Source organism: Eleutherodactylus coqui, chromosome 3 (assembly GCF_035609145.1).
Source record: "Eleutherodactylus coqui strain aEleCoq1 chromosome 3, aEleCoq1.hap1, whole genome shotgun sequence".
Taxonomy (NCBI): Eukaryota; Metazoa; Chordata; class Amphibia; order Anura; family Eleutherodactylidae; genus Eleutherodactylus; species Eleutherodactylus coqui.
In genome coordinates, this window is record NC_089839.1 from 1,971,818 (window position 1) to 1,993,716 (window position 21,899).

Sequence of the window (21,899 nt, forward strand, 5' to 3'; positions counted from 1 at the left end):
GAGCCTTCATCCAATCAGAGCGCGGCCTGCCGTCCCAGCTGCGCTAACGTGTGACGTTCTGTACGCCGCCTGGCTCTATGGTTATGCGGTTCATTCACCGGAAGCGGTCGGTGAGGTGTGGCTTAGAGGGCTGTGTGACAGTGGGGCAGGTGCTGTCCATGGGCAGTGAGAGCTGCAGTGGCTGCACAGTGTGCCAGGCTCCTGCTGACAGCTTACATGGCTGCTGATGGGCCCTCCCTGGGTGGAACTGGAGCAGTATGATCTCCCAAAGAGAAAGAGCAGGGGATCTGGCCCGCTTCTACACTGTCAGCGACCCCCGGAGGCACCAGAAGGGGTTCACCATCTACAAAGTCACCGCCAGGGTAAGTGTGACCGGCTGTATAGTCAGCGCGGGGGGAAGTGGGTCCGTCTATAAAGTGAGCGCCAGGGGAAGTGGGTCCGTCTATAAAGTGAACGCCGAGGGTAAGTGGGTCCGTCTATAAAGTGAGCGCGGACGTAAGTGGGTCCGTCTATAAAGTGAGCGCCGGGGTAAGTGGGTCCGTCTATAAAGTGAGCGCCGAGGGTAAGTGGGTCCGTCTATAAAGTGAGCGCCAGGGGAAGTGGGTCCGTCTATAAAGTGAGCGCGGACGTAAGTGGGTCCGTCTATAAAGTGAGCGCCAGGGGAAGTGGGTCCGTCTATAAAGTGAGCGCCGAGGGTAAGTGGGTCCGTCTATAAAGTGAGCGCCGAGGGTAAGTGGGTCCGTCTATAAAGTGAGCGCCGGGGTAAGTGGGTCCGTCTATAAAGTGAGCGCCGGGGTAAGTGGGTCCGTCTATAAAGTGAGCGCCGAGGGTAAGTGGGTCCGTCTGTAAAGTGAGCGGCGAGGTAAGTGGGTCCGTCTGTAAAGTGAGCGGCGAGGTAAGTGGGTCCGTCTGTAAAGTGAGCGGCGAGGTAAGTGGGTCCGTCTGTAAAGTGAGCGCCGAGGGTAAGTGGGTCCGTCTGTAAAGTGAGCGCCGGGGTAAGTGGGTCCGTCTATAAAGTGAGCGCCGGGGTAAGTGGGTCCGTCTATAAAGTGAGCGCCGGGGGTAAGTGGGTCCGTCTATAAAGTGAGCGCCGGCGTAATTGGGTCCGTCTGTAAAGTGAGCGCCGAGGTAAGTGGGTCCGTCTGTAAAGTGAGCGCCGGGGTAAGTGGGTCCGTCTGTAAAGTGAGCGCCGGGGAAGTGGGTCCGTCTGTAAAGTGAGCGCCGGGGGAAGTGGGTCCGTCTGTAAAGTGAGCGCCGGGGGAAGTGGGTCCGTCTGTAAAGTGAGCGCCGGGGGAAGTGGGTCCGTCTGTAAAGTGAGCGCCGGGGGAAGTGGGTCCGTCTGTAAAGTGAGCGCCGGGGGAAGTGGGTCCGTCTGTAAAGTGAGCGCCGGGGGAAGTGGGTCCGTCTGTAAAGTGAGCGCCGGGGGAAGTGGGTCCGTCTGTAAAGTGAGCGCCGGGGGAAGTGGGTCCGTCTGTAAAGTGAGCGCCGGGGGAAGTGGGTCCGTCTGTAAAGTGAGCGCCGGGGGAAGTGGGTCCGTCTGTAAAGTGAGCGCCGGGGGAAGTGGGTCCGTCTGTAAAGTGAGCGCCGGGGGAAGTGGGTCCGTCTGTCCCAAGTGAGCGGCGGGGGAAGTGGGTCCGTCTGTCCCAAGTGAGCGGCGGGGGAAGTGGGTCCGTCTGTCCCAAGTGAGCGGCGGGGGAAGTGGGTCCGTCTGTCCCAAGTGAGCGGCGGGGGAAGTGGGTCCGTCTGTCCCAAGTGTGCGGCGGGGGAAGTGGGTCCGTCTGTCCCAAGTGAGCGGCGGGGGAAGTGGGTCCGTCTGTCCCAAGTGAGCGGCGGGGGAAGTGGGTCCGTCTGTCCCAAGTGAGCGGCGGGGGAAGTGGGTCCGTCTGTCCCAAGTGAGCGGCGGGGGAAGTGGGTCCGTCTGTCCCAAGTGAGCGGCGGGGGAAGTGGGTCCGTCTGTCCCAAGTGAGCGGCGGGGGAAGTGGGTCCGTCTGTCCCAAGTGAGCGGCGGGGGAAGTGGGTCCGTCTGTCCCAAGTGAGCGGCGGGGGAAGTGGGTCCGTCTGTCCCAAGTGAGCGGCGGGGGAAGTGGGTCCGTCTGTCCCAAGTGAGCGGCGGGGGAAGTGGGTCCGTCTGTCCCAAGTGAGCGGCGGGGGAAGTGGGTCCGTCTGTCCCAAGTGAGCGGCGGGGGAAGTGGGTCCGTCTGTCCCAAGTGAGCGGCGGGGGAAGTGGGTCCGTCTGTCCCAAGTGAGCGGCGGGGGAAGTGGGTCCGTCTGTCCCAAGTGAGCGGCGGGGGAAGTGGGTCCGTCTGTCCCAAGTGAGCGGCGGGGGAAGTGGGTCCGTCTGTCCCAAGTGAGCGGCGGGGGAAGTGGGTCCGTCTGTCCCAAGTGAGCGGCGGGGGAAGTGGGTCCGCCGGTACCAAGTGAGCGGCGGGGGAAGTGGGTCCGCCGGTACCAAGTGAGCGGCGGGGGAAGTGGGTCCGCCGGTACCAAGTGAGCGGCGGGGGAAGTGGGTCCGCCTGTACCAAGTGAGCGGCGGGGGAAGTGGGTCCGCCTGTACCAAGTGAGCGGCGGGGGAAGTGGGTCCGCCTGTACCAAGTGAGCGGCGGGGGAAGTGGGTCCGCCTGTACCAAGTGAGCGGCGGGGGAAGTGGGTCCGCCGGTACCAAGTGAGCGGCGGGGGAAGTGGGTCCGCCGGTACCAAGTGAGCGGCGGGGAAGTGGGTCCGCCGGTACCAAGTGAGCGGCGGGGGAAGTGGGTCCGCCGGTACCAAGTGAGCGGCGGGGGAAGTGGGTCCGCCTGTACCAAGTGAGCGGCGGGGGAAGTGGGTCCGCCTGTACCAAGTGAGCGGCGGGGGAAGTGGGTCCGCCTGTACCAAGGCAGTGCTGGGGGAAGTGTGACCGCCTCTATAGTCACCGGCGGGTAAGTGACCTCTCACACGGGGCGGCCTGTTGTGCACAGGTGCTGGCAGCTCGTTCCAGCGATAGTCGCTCTTGTGCTTTTACATGGGATTGTCGCTCTGTGAATGGCGGCGGAGCGCTGCGGATGGTTCCAGCCGACGTCCGTACAGGAGTGACTGTTTACACGTCCGCCGCCAGCTGGTCTTTGGGCACGCACCAACTGATGGATAAATTCTCGTACTCTGACAACCGTGGGAATCTCAACGACTTCTCATCCCGTGTAAAAGGGCGCTGAGTCTTATATTGTTTGTAGGAGAGGGCAGCCCCCCCCCCCCCAACATAAGTTATAGGAGGACTAGTAATAGCAAATTATAGTACCAGTGTTTCTGGTGGCGCAATGCATCACACACATCTCTACTCCATCCATTCTGACCCCACACATCACACACACACAGCTCTGCTACATCCATCCTGACCCCCACACATGACGCACACAGCTCTGCTACATCCATCCTGATCACACACACAGCTTTGCTACATCCATCCTGACCCCCACATATCACATACAGAGCTCTACTGCATCCATCCTGATCACACACACAGCTCTGCTACATCCATCCTGACCCCCACACATCACATACACAGCTCTACTGCATCCATCCTGATCACACACACAGCTCTGCTGCATCCATCCTGACCCCCACACATCACATACGCAGCTCTGCTACATCCATCCTGACCCCCACACATCACATACGCAGCTCTACTACATCCATCCTGACCCCCACACATCACATACGCAGCTCTACTACATCCATCCTGACCCCCACACATCACACACACCTCTACTACATCCATCCTGACCCCCACACATCACGCACACAGCTCTGCTACATCCATCCTGACCCCCACACATCATGCACACAGCTCTGCTACATCCATCCTGACCCCCACACATCATGCACACAGCTCTGCTACATCCATCCTGACCCCACGCATCACACACACACAGCTCTGCTACATCCATCCTGACCCCACGCATCACACACACAGCTCTGCTACATCCATCCTGACCCCACGCATCACACACACAGCTCTGCTACATCCATCCTGACCCCACGCATCACACACACAGCTCTGCTACATCCATCCTGACCCCACGCATCACACACACAGCTCTGCTACATCCATCCTGACCCCACGCATCACACACACACAGCTCTGCTACATCCATCCTGACCCCACGCATCACACACACACAGCTCTGCTACATCCATCCTGACCCCACGCATCACACACACACAGTGCTGCTACATCCATCCTGACCCCCACACATCACGCACACAGCTCTGCCATATCCATCCTGACCCCCACACATCACGCACACAGCTCTGCCACATCCATCCTGACCCCCACACATCACGCACACAGCTCTGCCACATGCATCCTGACCCCCACACATCACGCACGCAGCTCTGCCACATCTATCCTGACCCCCAAACATCACGCACACAGCTCTGCTACATCTATCCTGACCCCCAAACATCACGCACACAGCTCTGCTACATCCATCCTGACCCCCACACATCACGCACACAGCTCTGCTACATCCATCCTGACCCCCACACATTACGCACACAGCTCTGCTACATCCATCCTGACCCCCACACATCATGCACACAGCTGTACTACATCCATCCTGACTCCCACACATCACGCACACAGCTCTGCTACATCCATCCTGACCCCACACATCACGCACACAGCTCTGCTACATCTATCCTGACCCCCACACATCACGCACACAGCTCTGCTACATCTATCCTGACCCCCACACATCACGCACACAGCTCTGCTACATCCATCCTGACCCCCACACATCACGCACACAGCTCTGCTGCATCCATCCTGACCCCCACACATCACGCACACAGCTCTGCTGCATCCATCCTGACCCCCACACATCACGCACACAGCTCTACTGCATCCATCCTGACCCCCACACATCACGCACACAGCTCTACTACATCCATCCTGACCCCCACACATCACGCACACAGCTCTACTACATCCATCCTGACCCCCACACATCACGCACACAGCTCTGCTACATCCATCCTGACCCCCACACATCACATACACAGCTCTACTGCATCCATCCTGATCACACACACAGCTCTGCTATATCCATCCTGACCCCCACACATCACATACGCAGCTCTGCTACATCCATCCTGACCCCCACACATCACATACGCAGCTCTACTACATCCATCCTGACCCCCACACATCACACACACACACCTCTACTACATCCATCCTGACCCCCACACATCATGCACACAGCTCTGCTACATCCATCCTGACCCCACACATCACACACACACAGCTCTGCTACATCCATCCTGACCCCACACATCACACACACACAGCTCTGCTACATCCATCCTGACCCCACACATCACACACACACAGCTCTGCTACATCCATCCTGACCCCACGCATCACACACACAGCTCTGCTGCATCCATCCTGATCCGCACACATCACGCACACAGCTCTGCTGCATCCATCCTGACCCCCACACATCACGCACACAGCTCTGCTGCATCCATCCTGACCCCCACACATCACGCACACAGCTCTGCTGCATCCATCCTGACCCCCACACATCACGCACACAGCTCTGCTGCATCCATCCTGACCCCCACACATCACGCACACAGCTCTGCTGCATCCATCCTGACCCCCACACATCACGCACACAGCTCTGCTGCATCCATCCTGACCCCCACACATCACGCACACAGCTCTGCTACATCCATCCTGACCCCCACACATCACACACACACAGCTCTGCTACATTCATCCTGACCCCACACATCACGCACACAGCCATGCTACATCCATCCTGACCCCCACACATCACACACACAAGTCTGCTACATCCGTCCTGACCCCCACACATCACACACACAGCTCTGCTACATCCATCCTGACCACCACACATCACGCACACAGCTCTGCTACATTCATCCTGACCCCCACACATCACGCACACAGCTCTGCTACATTCATCCTGACCCCCACACATCACGCACACAGCTCTGCTACATTCATCCTGACCCCCACACATCACGCACACAGCTCTGCTACATTCATCCTGACCCCCACACATCACGCACACAGCTCTGCTATATTCATCCTGACCCCCACACATCACGCACACAGCTCTGCTACATTCATCCTGACCCCCACACATCACGCACACAGCTCTGCTACATTCATCCTGACCCCCACACATCACGCACACAGCTCTGCTACATTCATCCTGACCCCCACACATCACGCACACAGCTCTGCTACATTCATCCTGACCCCCACACATCACGCACACAGCTCTGCTACATTCATCCTGACCCCCACACATCACGCACACAGCTCTGCTACATTCATCCTGACCCCCACACATCACGCACACAGCTCTGCTACATTCATCCTGACCCCCACACATCACGCACACAGCTCTGCTACATTCATCCTGACCCCCACACATCACGCACACAGCTCTGCTACATTCATCCTGACCCCCACACATCACGCACACAGCTCTGCTACATTCATCCTGACCCCCACACATCACGCACACAGCTCTGCTACATTCATCCTGACCCCCACACATCACGCACACAGCTCTGCTACATTCATCCTGACCCCCACACATCACGCACACAGCTCTGCTACATTCATCCTGACCCCCACACATCACGCACACAGCTCTGCTACATTCATCCTGACCCCCACACATCACGCACACAGCTCTGCTACATTCATCCTGACCCCCACACATCACGCACACAGCTCTGCTACATTCATCCTGACCCCCACATATCACGCACACAGCTCTGCTACATTCATCCTGACCCCCACACATCACGCACACAGCTCTGCTACATCCATCCTGACCCCCACACATCACGCACACAGCTCTGTACATCCATCCTGACCCCCAGATATCACACATACAGCTCTGCTACATCCATCCTGACCCCCACACATCACGCACACAGCTCTGCTACATTCATCCTGACCCCCACATATCACGCACACAGCTCTGCTACATCCATCCTGACCCCCACACATCACGCACACAGCTCTGTACATCCATCCTGACCCCCACACATCACGCACACAGCTCTCCTACATTCATCCTGACCCCCAGATATCACACATACAGCTCTGCTACATCCATCCTGACCCCCACACATCACGCACACAGATCTCCTACATTCATCCTGACCCCCAGATATCACACATACAGCTCTGCTACATCCATCCTGACCCCCACACATCACGCACACAGATCTCCTACATTCATCCTGACCCCCAGATATCACACATACAGCTCTCCTACATTCATCCTGACCCCCAGATATCACACATACAGCTCTGCTACATCCATCCTGACCCCCACACATCACACACACAGCTCTACTCCATCCATCCTGATCCCCACATATCACGCACACAGATCTCCTACATTCATCCTGACCCCCACACATCACGCACACAGCTCTGCTACATTCATCCTGACCCCCACATATCACGCACACAGCTCTGCTACATCCATCCTGACCCCCACACATCACGCACACAGCTCTGTACATCCATCCTGACCCCCACACATCACGCACACAGCTCTCCTACATCCATCCTGACCCCCACACATCACGCACACAGCTCTGTACATCCATCCTGACCCCCAGATATCACACATACAGCTCTGCTACATCCATCCTGACCCCCACACATCACGCACACAGATCTCCTACATTCATCCTGACCCCCACACATCACGCACACAGCTCTGCTACATTCATCCTGACCCCCACACATCACGCACACAGCTCTGCTACATCCATCCTGACCCCAGACAGCACACAGATCTATGGAAGGTGGTGGAGAAACTGAGACAAAGTGCATCAGAAAGTGGGAGAGCCCCTTGCGTGCGGACTGTAAATCTCTTTAACCCCTTAATGACCAGGCCAAATTTTGCAAATCTGACATGTGTCACGGAAAAAAAAGACTGATAGAATTTGTGTTTATTTATTAAAAGCGCCAAAATTGGGAAAATTTTAAAAAAATCGTCATTTTTTTAACATTTCCAACTGCAATATCTCAAATATGTGCAAACATAATATAGAAATTTTTGCTAAGATTTATATTTCCATTCGTTTACTTTATTTTGGGCGCAGATTGGAAAAACTTTCTTTTTTTTTTAACCATTTAGGAGACGGACAAATGTAACATTACTTTTCAGCATTTTGAGGAACACTTTGTTTTCCTGCACCAATCCAAGATTGGAAAGGCTCATAGGAGTCAAAATGATAGATACCCCCACAAGTGACCCCATTTTATAAACTACACCCTTTAACGTATTCACTGAGGGGGTCAGGAGGATTTTAACCCCACAGTTTTTTTCAGAAGTCAATGCAATTTAGAAGAGAAAAACAAAAATTTCATATTTTTGCAAATATGTCATTTTAAAGACCAGGAATTTTTTCTATAGTACACATGAAAATGAGGATTTGCACCCCAGAATGGATCCCCCTGTTTGTCCCGTGCTCAGTAACATACCCATTGTGGCCCTAGTATTACATCTGTATACACAATGGGGCCCAAAATGAAAGGAGCAACCGGTGGCTTTCAGAACAGAAATTTTGCTAGAAGATTTAGGCCCCATTGCCCACTTGTAGAGCCCTTGAGTGACCAAAACTATGGAGAACCCCCACAAGTGACCCCATTTTGAAAAGTAGACCCTTTAACGAATTTATCTAGGGGTACGATGACTTTTTTTGACTTCACAGTTTTTGAATGAATCTAAGCCAAGCCGAAGGAAAAAATTATGATTTTCATTTTTTTGGCAGTTTTGTCAATTTAAAAACTGTTTTGTTTGTACGGTGTACATAGGAATGAAGATGTTCACCCCAAAATGGATACCCCCGTTTGTCCCGTGTTCAGAAACATGCCCATTGTGGCCCTAATCAACTTACAGGACACATGGCTTGGCCTATAATGGAGGGAATGCCCGCTGGATTTCAGGGCAGAACTGAATAAATTCCAGGCCCCATTGCCCACTTATACGGAAAATAAATTGACTTCCTAAAAATAATCCCCCCCCCCCCCCCCCCCCCCCCGCCATCCCCATTTTTTTGGCATTCCCTAAATATTAGATAAAGGTAATAATATAAACTGCGTTTTATGTCCGAAGACAGGGGTAATTACGGAGACTGCTTGGGCTGGGCACATGGGGCAAGAAAACCGGGTATCCCCCCTCCTCTCATGCTTTTTTGGGGGTATTTCGTAACCTCAGCGGCAGGGATGGGGTGTAAAGTGGCGCTCTGTGAGGCTTCGTAATCTTGCTGCGGTGCGACGGTCTCACACAGAAGGCGCTCAACAAGCTGCTCCTGGAACTGCAGGAAGGCGAGCGTTCCCGGGGCTTCTTGTAAATTACGGATTACAGGTAGCGGTCTGAATAACGCCGGGCTCACACGGCCGGATGTGGAATCTGCTTGCGGAGGCCCGCAGCGGATCCCATCTGTGAGCCCGGCTGTGACCCTGCGTACGGCCGCGTAATGTACTGCGCATAACTGCCTACTCACACAGGCGGTTTTTTGTTTGCATTTCCCGCGCCGTCGCTTAGAGATGACCCGGGTACCCGCAGCCCGTACACAATGTGTTTGCATATGGGGTGCGGGTATATCCGCGGTCATAGAGCACAAAGGGCTCTAGGTCGCAGATATCCGCGGTAAAATATAGCATGCCGTGTTCTTTTTCTGCGAGTGGATTACGTAATTCCGACCCGCTAATTGGGGGGAATCGTGTAATCCAATGCATGCGATTGATCCGTGGATTACCGCTGATCAAGCGCATGCAGAACCCGTAATTCCTCTCCGGTCATGTGTGACCGGCCTAATGTTATACCGCTACTTTATCACGTGACCGGGGACCGCTCAGCGAGGCCGCCGGTCACTGCTCCAAGCACTCAGGGACCGTTGGTCGCTGGGAGCAAGGAGATTTAAAGTTTCCTGGGCTCCCCGGCTCCTGCGAATGTGTCCGGCATTTTGCCGGCGGGCGCATGCGCAGCAGCCGGAAGGGTCCATGGAGGATAATCGCATCTAGATTCAAATGCGGAAGCCTCCGAGAAGATGTTTCATCTCCTCTCACTGATCGCATCGGTGAGGGGAGATGAAACTGCCACTTTTTAAAGAACTTTTACGTGATCGCCATTATGCATTGGACAACGGCGATCACGTGACCAGTAACCACATACCGCGGCTCCCCGTGACATCTCCAGGCTGTTGGCTACCTTTGCTAGCCAGCAGCAGGGAGATGTTACATTTCTTGGGCAATCTTTCACTTTTGCGCATGCGTCCGCCATCATGCTGACGGGCGCATGCGCCGAAGCTGGGGTAAGATCCGCAGATCAACATCCCACCAGGGAACAAATCCGGGACCTTGGGTACGTAATTTCATCCCCCCTTACCGATACGATCCATAAGGGGAGATGAAACTTTAACTCTATAAACTTTTAACTTTTTTTTTTTACTTTGTAACTTTATATGATCCCCGTTTTCCGATGGATAACGGTGATCATGTGACTGGAAACTGCATACAGCGGTCCCCAGTCATATCTCCCTGCACTCGGCTATCTGTGACAGCCGGGTGCAGGGAGATTTTGAATTTGCCGGGCTCGCCGGCTTCTGCGCATGCGCGCCACATCGGCACATCGCAGAAGCCAGCGGGGGGTCCCGACACCGGCCGGAGGACATGGGCGGACCTGAGGTGAGTATTTTCACCTCCCCTCATGGATCCGATCCATGAGGGGAGGTGAAACTTTTCTTTTTTTATACTTTTTTTCACTTTTCCGCGATCGTCGTTATCCATTGTATAACGGCGATCGCAGTACCGGGGACTGCTCACCGCAGTACCGGGGACTGCTCACCGCAGTACCGGGGACTGCTCACCGCAGTCCCCGCTGACATCTCCTGCCTTCCGGCTACCTACAGGAGCCGGGAGCCAGGAGATTTTAAATTTCCCACGCCGCCGGGCCTTCTGCGCATCGGCTGACGTAATGCCGCCTGGCACGCATGCGCAGAAGGACGGCTACGGCGCCCGGAGCATCGGGACAGCGGGGAGTCGTGCCGCGGACCTCGGTGAGTAATATTAGCTGCTCCGATGGATCCGATCCCTTAGAGCAGCTGAATCTTTAACTTTTATTGCACTTTTATTTACTTTTTTGCGATCGGCGCTATCCATTGCATAGCGCCGACCGCAAGGCCGGGGGTGGGGGTGGGGGGTCCGAACAGCCCGGGATGACAGCGCCATGCTGTCAGCTACCTGCGGACACCGACAGCATGGAGCTGTCACGTCCAGAGCCCGAGGGGCTTTATTCTCTGCAGGACACATGTTTTTATGTCCTCAGAGAATAAAGCCCACTTCGGGAGGACGTAAAAACACTATGGGCTGGTCGTTAAGGGGTTAAATACCCCCCCAGGCGCTTGCTGCACACACTGCTCTCCTGCCGCTGATCGTTGGAGCTCCAACTAACGTGTCCGAACGCACAACTCGCCGTTCCTCCGCACGGATGGTATAACAGCGGGCGACCAGTTCAGGCGCCATTGTGTCTAAGAGAAACAGACTCCAGCGGGCAAAAGAGCGCAAAACTTGTATCACTGAGCAGCCGGAAAACATCTCCTGGTCAGATGGAGCCAGATTTATGTGCTGATGGGAGGTCAGAATTTGGTGCAAGCAGCATGAATCGCTGACCCCTTCCTGTCAGCCGGTCAGAACATGTCAGCACCGCCATCTAATCTGCGGCAACTACAAGAAGCTTCCTGTCCGCAGGGGCCAGTATTCCTGCAGAATCATTTCATCACCTAGAGGAATCTACACCACGATGAATCACACAAGCAGAAGATATGGAGGAACTCTTTCTACATCAGATGGCCAAGCTCTCAGAGAAGCCCAACATGGTGATCATGGGAGATTTTACCATCTAGACATTTGTTGGGAATCTCTCAGGTAAAAGTAATGGATCCAACAGATTCTTATCTGCTCTTGTGACAACTTTATCTTCCAGAAGGTAGAAGAGAAAACAAGGGGATCTGCTATCTTGGACCTAACTCTCACCAACAGGGAGGGAATGTTTGAGGAAGTAAGGGTGGCTGGGACCTCAGGAGGCAGCGAGCATGATATCCTTGGATGTTGGATAACAAGGGGAGGAAGACCTGAGAAGACTCAGACCTCAAGGATGGATTTCAGAAAGGCAGATTTTACTGAACTTAGAAAGAGGAAGAATCCAATGGCTGGATGTTCTTAAGGACAGAAATGTCCAAGAAGGTTGGGAAATATTGTGGAATGAGATTCTCAAAGCACAATCGTTACCAATCCCTAAAAGAAGGAAGAATGGGAAGCATTTAAAGAGACCCGGATGGATGAACACAGAACTTGTACACATGTTAAAGAGGAAGAAATATATGTTTATCAGATGGAGAGCGGGGGGAATATCTAAAGAAGAATATAATGGGGTCTGCAAAAACTGTAGGGCAAGGGTCAGAAAAGGTAAAGCTGATAATGAATTGAGGCTTGTAATAGAGGCCAAAAGCAATAAAAAAGGATTGGGGGGTCAAAAGCAAAGGAAAATTCAAAGATACTATTGGATGCTTACAAGATGAAAATGGTGAATTGGTTAAATTCCTATTTTGTATCTGTTTTCTCTCAGAAAGTAGATGGAACATCAGCTGATCTTCCCTGTGCTATTGGGGGATACAAGAATGCAGGCTATCTATAAACAGAAAGATGGTGAGGAAACACTTAGCTAACTTAAATGAATTCATGTCTCAAGGTCCAGATGAATTATATCCTAGGATACTAAAAGAAGCAGCGGAGGTAATTGCTGAACCACTCGCCATAATCTGTGAAAATTCCTGGAGAAAAAGAGAAGTCCCAGAAGATTGGAAAAGGGCAAATGTTGTCCCCATCTTCAAATAAGGGAAGAAGGTGGATCCAGGAAACTACAGGCCTGTAAGCCTAACTTCTATACCGGGGAAGATCTTTGAACTGATTATTAAACAGCATATATGCAAGTACTTGGATGAGAATGGAGTAATTAACCAGAGCCAGCATGGGTTTGTAACAAACAAGTCATGCCAGACGAATCTAATTTCCTTCTATGACAGAATCACCGACTGGGTTGATCAGGTAAATGCGGTAGATATATTATATCTTGGCTTTAGTAAAGCATTTGACAAAGTATCCCATACCATACTTATTGAAAAAATGACCAAATCTGGGATTGACAAGGCAACTGTTAGGTGGATTCACAACTGGCTGAGTGATCGTACTCAAAGAGTGGTCATAAATGGCTGCACATCCAAGTGGAAGAATGTATCAGGTGGGGACCACAAGGCTCTGCCCTGGGCCCAGTGGTGGTCAATATTGTTATCAATGATCTGGAGGAGGGAATTGTGGGAAACTGATCAAATTTACCGACGACACAAACTAGGAGAGCTAGCTAATAGAGATGAGCGAGCACACTCAGATAAGTCAGTTACTCGAGCGAACCTCACTCTTCTTGAGTAACTGCATTCGTGTCCGAGCGTGCTCGGGTTCGGCGGGGGGGAGAGAAAGAGAGAGAGATCTCTCTCCCCCGCTCCCTGACGGCCCCCTGAGCTCGGACAAGAATGCAGTTACTCAAGAAGAGAGGTTTGCTCGAGTAACGGACTTATCTGAGTGTGCTCGCTCATCTCTAATGGCTAACACTAGAGAAGAGAGAGTATTCAAAAAGATCTAGAAAAATCTTGCACAGTGGTCGGCGACTAACAGAATGGTATTTAACAGGGAGAAATACAAAGTCCTACATCTGGGCAAGAAAAATGAAGGAAGCGCATACAGAATGGGAGGAATTGGGCTAAGCAGCAGCACATGTGAAAAAGACTTGGGTATACTAATAGATCATAGACTGAACATGAGTCAACAATGTGATGCAGCAGACAAAAAGGCAAACACAATTCTGGGATGTATTAAGAGAAGCATAGAGTCTAGATCACATGAGGTCATTATCCCCTCTACTCTTCCTTAGTCAGACCTCATCTGGAATACTGGGTCCAGTTCTGGGCACCCCACTTCATACAAGACATAGACAAACTGGAGCAAGTTCAGAGAAGAGTTACCAAGATGGTGAGCGGTCTGCAAATCATGTCCTATGAGGAACGGTTAAAGGATCTGGGAATGTTTAGCAGAAGAGAAGGCTGAGAGGAGACTTAATAGTGGTCTACAAATATCTGAAGGGCTGTCACAGTGCAGAGGGATCAGCCCTATTCTCATCTGCACAAGGAAAGACTAGAAGCAATGGGATGAAACTGAAAGGGAGGAGACACAGATTAGATATTAGACAGTGAGGGGGATCAATGAGTGGAACAGGTTACCACAGGAGGTGGGGAGTTCTCCTTCAATGGAAGTCTTCAGAGGCCGACAGACATCTGTCTGGGGTGATTTAGTGATCCTGCACTGAGCAGGGGGTTGGACCTGATGACCCCGGAGGACCTGATGACCCTTCCAACTCTACCATTCTAGGATTATATGAATTGCTGTGGGTCTAAAGGTACAAAGAAGGTCCGACATGCTACTAGATGGGGGGGAGGGGGGGGTGGTCTCTAAAGTGCATTTTCCCTACAGATCCTCATAGCCCTGTGGGGGGCAGGTTTTCCTCTGGGGGCTTTTATTTGAACCAGCTGCCCCCTGTAATTTAGTGTGATTGTGCAGTATATGGCGGGGCGCTGTGGAGAGTCTAAACCTCTCTGGCCCGGCTCGGAGATATAACAGCATGATGCCGTTTTTTTCAGTAGTAGATCTGTGCGGTGCCCGTGGGGTTTGACTTGTAGAGCGGTGGACGATCGGATTTCAGCGGCGCAATCTGTTGGCGTGTATCTGTGACGCAAAAGATCTTTTGGTCAGTGAGGTCTGCGAAGTGTGTACGGGAGGAGGCGGCGGCTTATGTCTTTGAGGATTAGACCCATTCACTATGAATTGTTGCCTGTAACGTGCCTTCGCCTCCGCTGCCTCTTCCTCCTCCGCTGCCGCCGCTGCCTCCTCCTCCTCCGCCGCTGCCTCCTCCTCCTCTGCCGCCTCCTCCTCTGCCGCTGCCTCCTCCTCCTGCCCCTCTTCCTCCTCTGCCTGCGCTGCCTCCTCCTTCGCCTGTGCCACCGCCTCTTCCTCCTGCGCCGCCTTCTCTGCTTGCTCCTCTTCCTCCTTTGCCTGCGCCCTCCTTCCTTCTCCTGCGCTGTCTCCTGCTGCGCCGCAGCCTCCTCTTCCTCCTGCGCCGCAGCCTCCTCTTCCTCCTGCGCCGCAGCCTCCTCTTCCTCCTGCGCCGCAGCCTCCTCTTTTTCCTGCGCCGCCGCCTGCGCCCTCCTCCTTCCTCCTCTTTCCTCCTCCTGCATCCTCTCGTTCAGACTGTCTTCGGATGAGGGTTGCAGTAATTTCCCGCTTCTCCCGACGACTGATCCGCCTTCTCTGCCTGCTCCTCTTCCTCCTTTGCCTGCACCCTCCTCCTTCCTTCTCCTGCGCTGCCTCCTCCTGCGCCGTAGCCTCCTCTTCCTCCTGCGCCGCAGCCTGCTCTTTTGCCTGCGCCCTCCTCCTTCCTTCTCCTGCGCTGCCTCCTCCTGCGCCGTAGCCTCCTCTTCCTCCTGCGCCGCAGCCTGCTCTTTTGCCTGCGCCGCCGCCTGCGCCCTCCTCCTTCCTCCTCTTTCCTCCTCCTGCGCCGCAGCCTGCTCTTTTGCCTGCGCCGCCGCCTGCGCCCTCCTCCTTCCTCCTCTTTCCTCCTCCTGCGCCGTAGCCTCCTCTTCCTCCTGCGCCGCAGCCTGCTCTTTTTCCTGCGCCGCCGCCTGCGCCCTCCTTCCTTCTCCTGCGCTGCCTCCTCCTGCACCGCAGCCTCCTCTTTTTCCTGCGCGCCGCCTGCGCCCTCCTCCTTCCTCCTCCTTCCTCCTCTTTCCTCCTCCTGCATCCTCTTGCTCAGACTGTTTTCGGATGAGGGTTGCAGTAATTTCCCGCTTCTCCCGACGACTGATCCGCCTTCTCTGCCTGCTCCTCTTCCTCCTTTGCCTGCACCCTCCTCCTTCCTTCTCCTGCGCTGCCTCCTCCTGCGCCGCAGCCTGCTCTTTTGCCTGCGCCCTCCTCCTTCCTTCTCCTGCGCTGCCTCCTCCTGCGCCGTAGCCTCCTCTTCCTCCTGCGCCGCAGCCTGCTCTTTTGCCTGCGCCGCCGCCTGCGCCCTCCTCCTTCCTCCTCTTTCCTCCTCCTGCGCCGTAGCCTCCTCTTCCTCCTGCGCCGCAGCCTGCTCTTTTTCCTGCGCCACCGCCTGCGCCCTCCTTCTTCCTTCTCCTGCGCTGCCTCCTCCTGCACCGCAGCCTCCTCTTTTTCCTGCGCCACCGCCTGCGCCCTCCTCCTTCCTCCTCTTTCCTCTTCCTCCTGCGCCGCAGCCTCCTCTTTTTCCTGCGCCTCCGCCTGCGCCCTCCTCCTTCCTTCTCCTGCGCTGCCTCCTCCTGCTCTTCCTCCTGCGCCGCCTCCTCTTCCTCCTGCGCCGCAGCCTGCTCTTTTTCCTGCGCCGCCGCCTGCGCCCTCCTTCTTCCTTCTCCTGCGCTGCCTCCTCCTGCACCGCAGCCTCCTCTTTTTCCTGCGCCGCCGCCTGCGCCCTCCTCCTTCCTTCTCCTGCGCTGCCTCCTCCTGCACCGCAGCCTGCTCTTTTTCCTGCGCCGCCGCCTGCGCCCTCCTTCTTCCTTCTCCTGCGCTGCCTCCTCCTGCACCGCAGCCTCCTCTTTTTCCTGCGCCGCCGCCTGCGCCCTCCTTCTTCCTTCTCCTGCGCTGCCTCCTCCTGCACCGCAGCCTCCTCTTTTTCCTGCGCCGCCGCCTGCGCCCTCCTCCTTCCTCCTCCTCTCTCCTCCTGCATCCTCTCGCTCAGACTGTCTTCGGAGGAGGGTTGCAGTAATTTCCCGCTTCTCCCGACTGATCCGGCTTCTCTTCTGTTTCAGATTGTTTCCAGGAGGAGCCCTGAGGACGTGCGGGAGGTAATCGCTCTTCGTCTCGCTGTTCTCTGCTTGCATTGAACCGTATGAAGGAACCCCAGCGAGGCCATCGGGGTCTGAGCCGCTGATCTCGGGGGTCCCGGGGGCAGAGAATTCAGCTGGTCTAGCCATCGTAAAGGACCGGAGCGCCTGTGCCGCCCCCCATTGATTAGTCAAGGAGTTTGTCTCCCCGTCATCGGGGCAGCGGAGGAACAAGCGGGCGCTCCTCCTCGGACGCTCCTCCTCGGACGCTCGTGGCTATGTAGAGAATACAATGCTGGCCGACCGATGATACACGGGGGTCGTATTAGTCCTGTCCTCTGTTAGTAGGAGCGCACCTCCTGAGCGGACATTGGCGCAGTGATCGCGGCTCCGCGCTGGCAGCCCGTGTTCGCACAGCGCATTTCCTGCAGCTTTTCTGCAACTGAAAAAAAATCTGCACCAAAACGCCCCCAATTTAAGTCCCATTAGAAGGGGGTCATCTGCTGCGCCGGCGGGACTTCAGGGAGATTGTGGTGGGATTCTGATGAGCCCCCCTCAGCTGCGGAGGCCTGGCGTCCGATGACCCGCTGCGTGCCGGGGCTTGGGGTAAAGCTGGCGGTGGACTCCTGTTATATCTTACCCAATCAGACTAATAGCCGGCCTTGCGGTAACCTCACATCTCCCACAATGCAGAGCGGCGGCTGGAGTCGCTGACCTTCTACGTGATCGTGGATGGGGCGCAGTGTTGTATGCACTCTGCGTGTTCCATGTATGTGGCAGCAGCCGGTGCCGCCGTACTGTCAGCGCAGCGGTAATGCTAATGTCCGACCGCTCGGGCGGCTCCTGATCTCCGTGTCGCGCTTCTCTCTCCTGCAGATCGTGACTTGGAAGCGATACAGCGACTTCAAGAAGCTTCACCGAGACCTCCTGCAGATCCACAAGAACCTCTTCCGGCAGACCGAGCTCTTCCCGCCGTTCGCCAAAGCCAAGCTGTTTGGTAAGTGATGCGCGGAGGGAGGCGACGGCGTGCAGCCTTTCTGGAGGCTCCTGGCCGGACGCACGTTACTCTCCCCTCCAACAGCGCCCCCATCAGCCATAGCATTACCACTGCGGACGGGTGATGTAACGCTGATTATCCGGTGACCGCGGCGCCTGTCGGGGCAGTTATACGGTATTTATGTGTTAGGGGGGGGGGGGGGCATGCCATCAATATGGAGAAGTGAGCGGCTCTGACGAGGGCTGGACTGCTGGGCCCGGTATGTAGTGCTAGGTACCTACCTAGAGGGCTGCAAGGAAGGAGAAGTGGTGGCAGCATGGGGGGTGAGCCGTCTCATCACTTACTGAGTGGGTGCAGTGTCTGCACGGGCTGGGTTAGGGTTACTGAGAGTGACTGGCAGGGGGGCTGTACCTGTTATTGGGTATCCCTTGTATCGCTCCGCACTCCTGTGCACAATGCTCTGATCTCGCGCAGATGCCACCCTGTGTTCTCGGCGTCTCCAGCACTTGTCTGCCTCCGCTACTTAGTATGCAGGTAACCACTCAGGTTCTGCACCATCTAGAGAGCCGTTTATAGTGACTCCCCCGAGGCGGGCACAGGGTGAGATGCCACATGTGGGTGTAACCACTCAGGTTCTGTACCATCTAGAGAGCCGTTTATAGTGACTCCCCCGAGGCGGGCACAGGGTGAGATGCCACATGTGGGTGTAACCACTCAGGTTCTGTACCATCTAGAGAGCCGTTTATAGTGACTCCCCCAGCAGCGGGCACAGGGCGAGATGCCACATGTGGGTGTAACCACTCAGGTTCTGCACCATCTAGAGAGCCGTTTATAGTGACTCCCCCGAGGCGGGCACAGGGCGAGATCCCACATGTGGGTGTAACCACTCAGGTTCTGCACCATCTAGAGAGCCGTTTATAGTGACTCCCCCGAGGCGGGCACAGGGCGAGATGCCACATGTGGGTATAACCACTCAGGTTCTGTACCATCTAGAGAGCCGTATATAGTGACTCCCAGCGGTGGGCACAGGGTGAGATGCCACATGTGGGTGTAACCACTCAGGTTCTGTACCATCTAGAGAGCCGTTTATCGTGACTCCCAGCGGCGGGCACAGGGCGAGATGCCACATGTGGGTATAACCACTCAGGTTCTGTACCATCTAGAGAGCCGTTTATAGTGACTCCCAGCGGTGGGCACAGGGTGAGATGCCACATGTGGGTGTAACCACTCAGGTTCTGTACCATCTAGAGAGCCGTTTATAGTGACTCCCAGCGGCGGGCACAGGGTGAGATGCCACATGTGGGTGTAACCACTCGGGTTCTGTACCATCTAGAGAGCCGTTTATAGTGACTCCCAGCGGTGGGCACAGGGTGAGATGCCACATGTGGGTGTAACCACTCAGGTTCTGTACCATCTAGAGAGCCGTTTATAGTGACTCCCAGAGGCGGGCACAGGGCAAGATCCCACATGTGGGTGTAACCACTCAGGTTCTGTACCATCTAGAGAGCTGTATATAGTGACTCCCAGCGGCGGGCACAGGGTGAGATGCCACATGTGGGTGTAACCACTCAGGTTCTGTACCATCTAGAGAGCCGTTTATAGTGACTCCCAGAGGCGGGCACAGGGCAAGATCCCACATGTGGGTGTAACCACTCAGGTTCTGTACCATCTAGAGAGCCGTATATAGTGACTCCCCCGAGGCGGGCACAGGGTGAGATGCCACATGTGGGTGTAACCACTCAGGTTCTGTACCATCTAGAGAGCCGTTTATAGTGACTCCCAGAGGCGGGCACAGGGCAAGATCCCACATGTGGGTATAACCACTCAGGTTCTGTACCATCTAGAGAGCCGTTTATAGTGACTCCCAGAGGCGGGCACAGGGCCAGATCCCACATGTGGGTATAACCACTCAGGTTCTGTACCATCTAGAGAGCTGTTTATAGTGACTCCCCCGAGGCGGGCACAGGGCCAGATCCCACAGAGGTGAGCCGAATGGAACTCCTAGGCCACCCTGCTAACGACGGTGTCACATCTTTGTGTAAGACTCCTATGAAGTCTCGTCTCCTGGGACGTCGGCAGGCCCGCTCCCCATATTGTTACCCCTGGTCATTAGCGAGTATGTCAGCCCAGGCCGCTTGTATTTCCAGAAGAAGCCTGAGACCAACGTGCGGAGTATTCTGAAGGACTGCTGTGTGGACCGGTGCCGTCTGTAGAGCGTCTTGGGTAGGATGTATGTCTTAAGGAGGTTCTCCTCCCAAACCAAGATATAATGGGGGGCTGTGATTGGCCAGCAGGGGCGTTCCTGTTCCTGTTTCTGTAGGTTTCGTTACTTTGATCCCCCAGTAGTCTGCGGAGCGCTCGGCCCGGGCCTGCGGCGTCTTGGCCTTCATTTCTGCTACTCTGTGGCGCTGCAGATGTTTAATATCACCGATTCAGTTTGGCCAGGCCTTCCGGGGGCTTCGAGACGAGGAAAAGCGCATCGTCGGCAAAAGCTGCCGTTTGTGTCCAATCTCCCCCTATCTCTAGTCCTCGTGTCTCTGGGTTTTGGGTCTGCAGCGGCAGACTTGACCCCAGATAGTGCAGATTCGCTGTGGATTTCCCTCCATCGTATGAGGGGACTGAGCTGCTCTATTGGGCACCGCCGCCATACTGTGCCCGTCACTGTACCTTATATGTAATGAGAGGCCGCAGCAGTCCACTGACTGGGGGTCCTGAGCAGCGGACCCCCGCTGAGGAGATATCAGCAGTACCTTGTGGTGCTGATGGGACAAGGTGTCGGGCGCCGGGGGTCTCTTGTACTCCCCTCCTGCACTCGTAGCTGCGGACTGGGACTCCAAGCCTCCGAGATCCATGGGAGTCGGCTCACACAGCCTGGCATTGATGCCGTGGTCCGCAGCGACCTTCAGGCCTAACGGTGCCAGCGTGGCAGGAGGCGAGTATAAGACACCCCGCTGGGCTCCTGGGAACCTGCCTATGGGCTCCCCTTAAGAGAGACCCTTTATCACTAATGAGCCCTGTAAACTACTTCATGGAGAGGAGATGCCATGGGGGTCTGCAGAGCGCTTCTAATGTCTCACTGCACCCCCGAGTATGGAAGTATGGACCCCCATATCATGCTCTTGTAGCCCCATAATGTAGCCTATGTGATGGCAGCATCTGTCTCCCAGGCAGGTGCAGGGCTCCCTCTTGTGGCTGTTGTGGGAAGTGCAGCTCTTGTGTTTTAGCGCTCAGTGTTTGTGGAGGGGTGCAGCGAGCAGTCGAGGGTTTCCACATCCGCCTCTACAGATTCGGCCTTTCTGCAGCACAAGACGTAATTATGTGGATTTTTTCCTGCAATTTGTACTGAACTCGCAGCGTTGGCCGCCGCCGGTGTCGGCACATAATCGCCATGGATATCCAGTCTGTGTGACGGCGATTCTCACAGCAGAGTGACGCCGGTAAGGCTTGTGTCACACGGGCGATCGCAGCTTTCCCCCATCTCTGAGCGTCGCGCTGCTCTTTCTCGCACAGATCGCCGCCGCGGTTTGTGGTTTTGCTGATTCTTTCAGCCTGATTATAGGACTTTCTAATGTCAAAACTGCATCGCACAAAGATCTTACATCGGTGCCTTGTGATTGCGATAAAAAGGAAACGTGGCAGAAAAAAAGTGGCGCAGAGAGAGCAGCGCCATTGTTTAATCTTGTAACATCGCAGACGTGACGGAAAGCATTGAAGATGATTGGTTTCATGATTCTGCGTCTCCCGCTCGCATTGCCCGTCTGAAGCTGGCCAAACTCCCTGGAACAGACCAGGAGCCGCCGTATCTGCAGCCGCGCCTCACAGGAAACCTGCGAATCCTGATCGCTAAAGTTTGTTTTATTGGTAATCAAATTATGAAAAAACACAAAAGCTGACGGCAGAACGGCCCGGG

At 55.0% G+C, this 21,899-nt stretch overlaps 1 protein-coding gene across 1 annotated transcript in view; it reads left to right on the forward strand.

Moving 5' to 3' along the window:
* The first annotated feature begins 77 nt into the window (after nucleotides 1-77).
* Nucleotides 78-21,899, forward strand: part of RPS6KC1 (ribosomal protein S6 kinase C1) — a 273,886-nt gene continuing 252,064 nt past the window's right edge. The window contains exons 1-3 of the mRNA XM_066595059.1: nucleotides 78-362; nucleotides 16,978-17,013; nucleotides 17,869-17,989. Of these exons, the coding sequence (XP_066451156.1) occupies nucleotides 258-362; nucleotides 16,978-17,013; nucleotides 17,869-17,989 (262 nt within the window). The 5' untranslated portion in view covers nucleotides 78-257. The remainder of the gene's footprint in view (nucleotides 363-16,977; nucleotides 17,014-17,868; nucleotides 17,990-21,899) is intronic.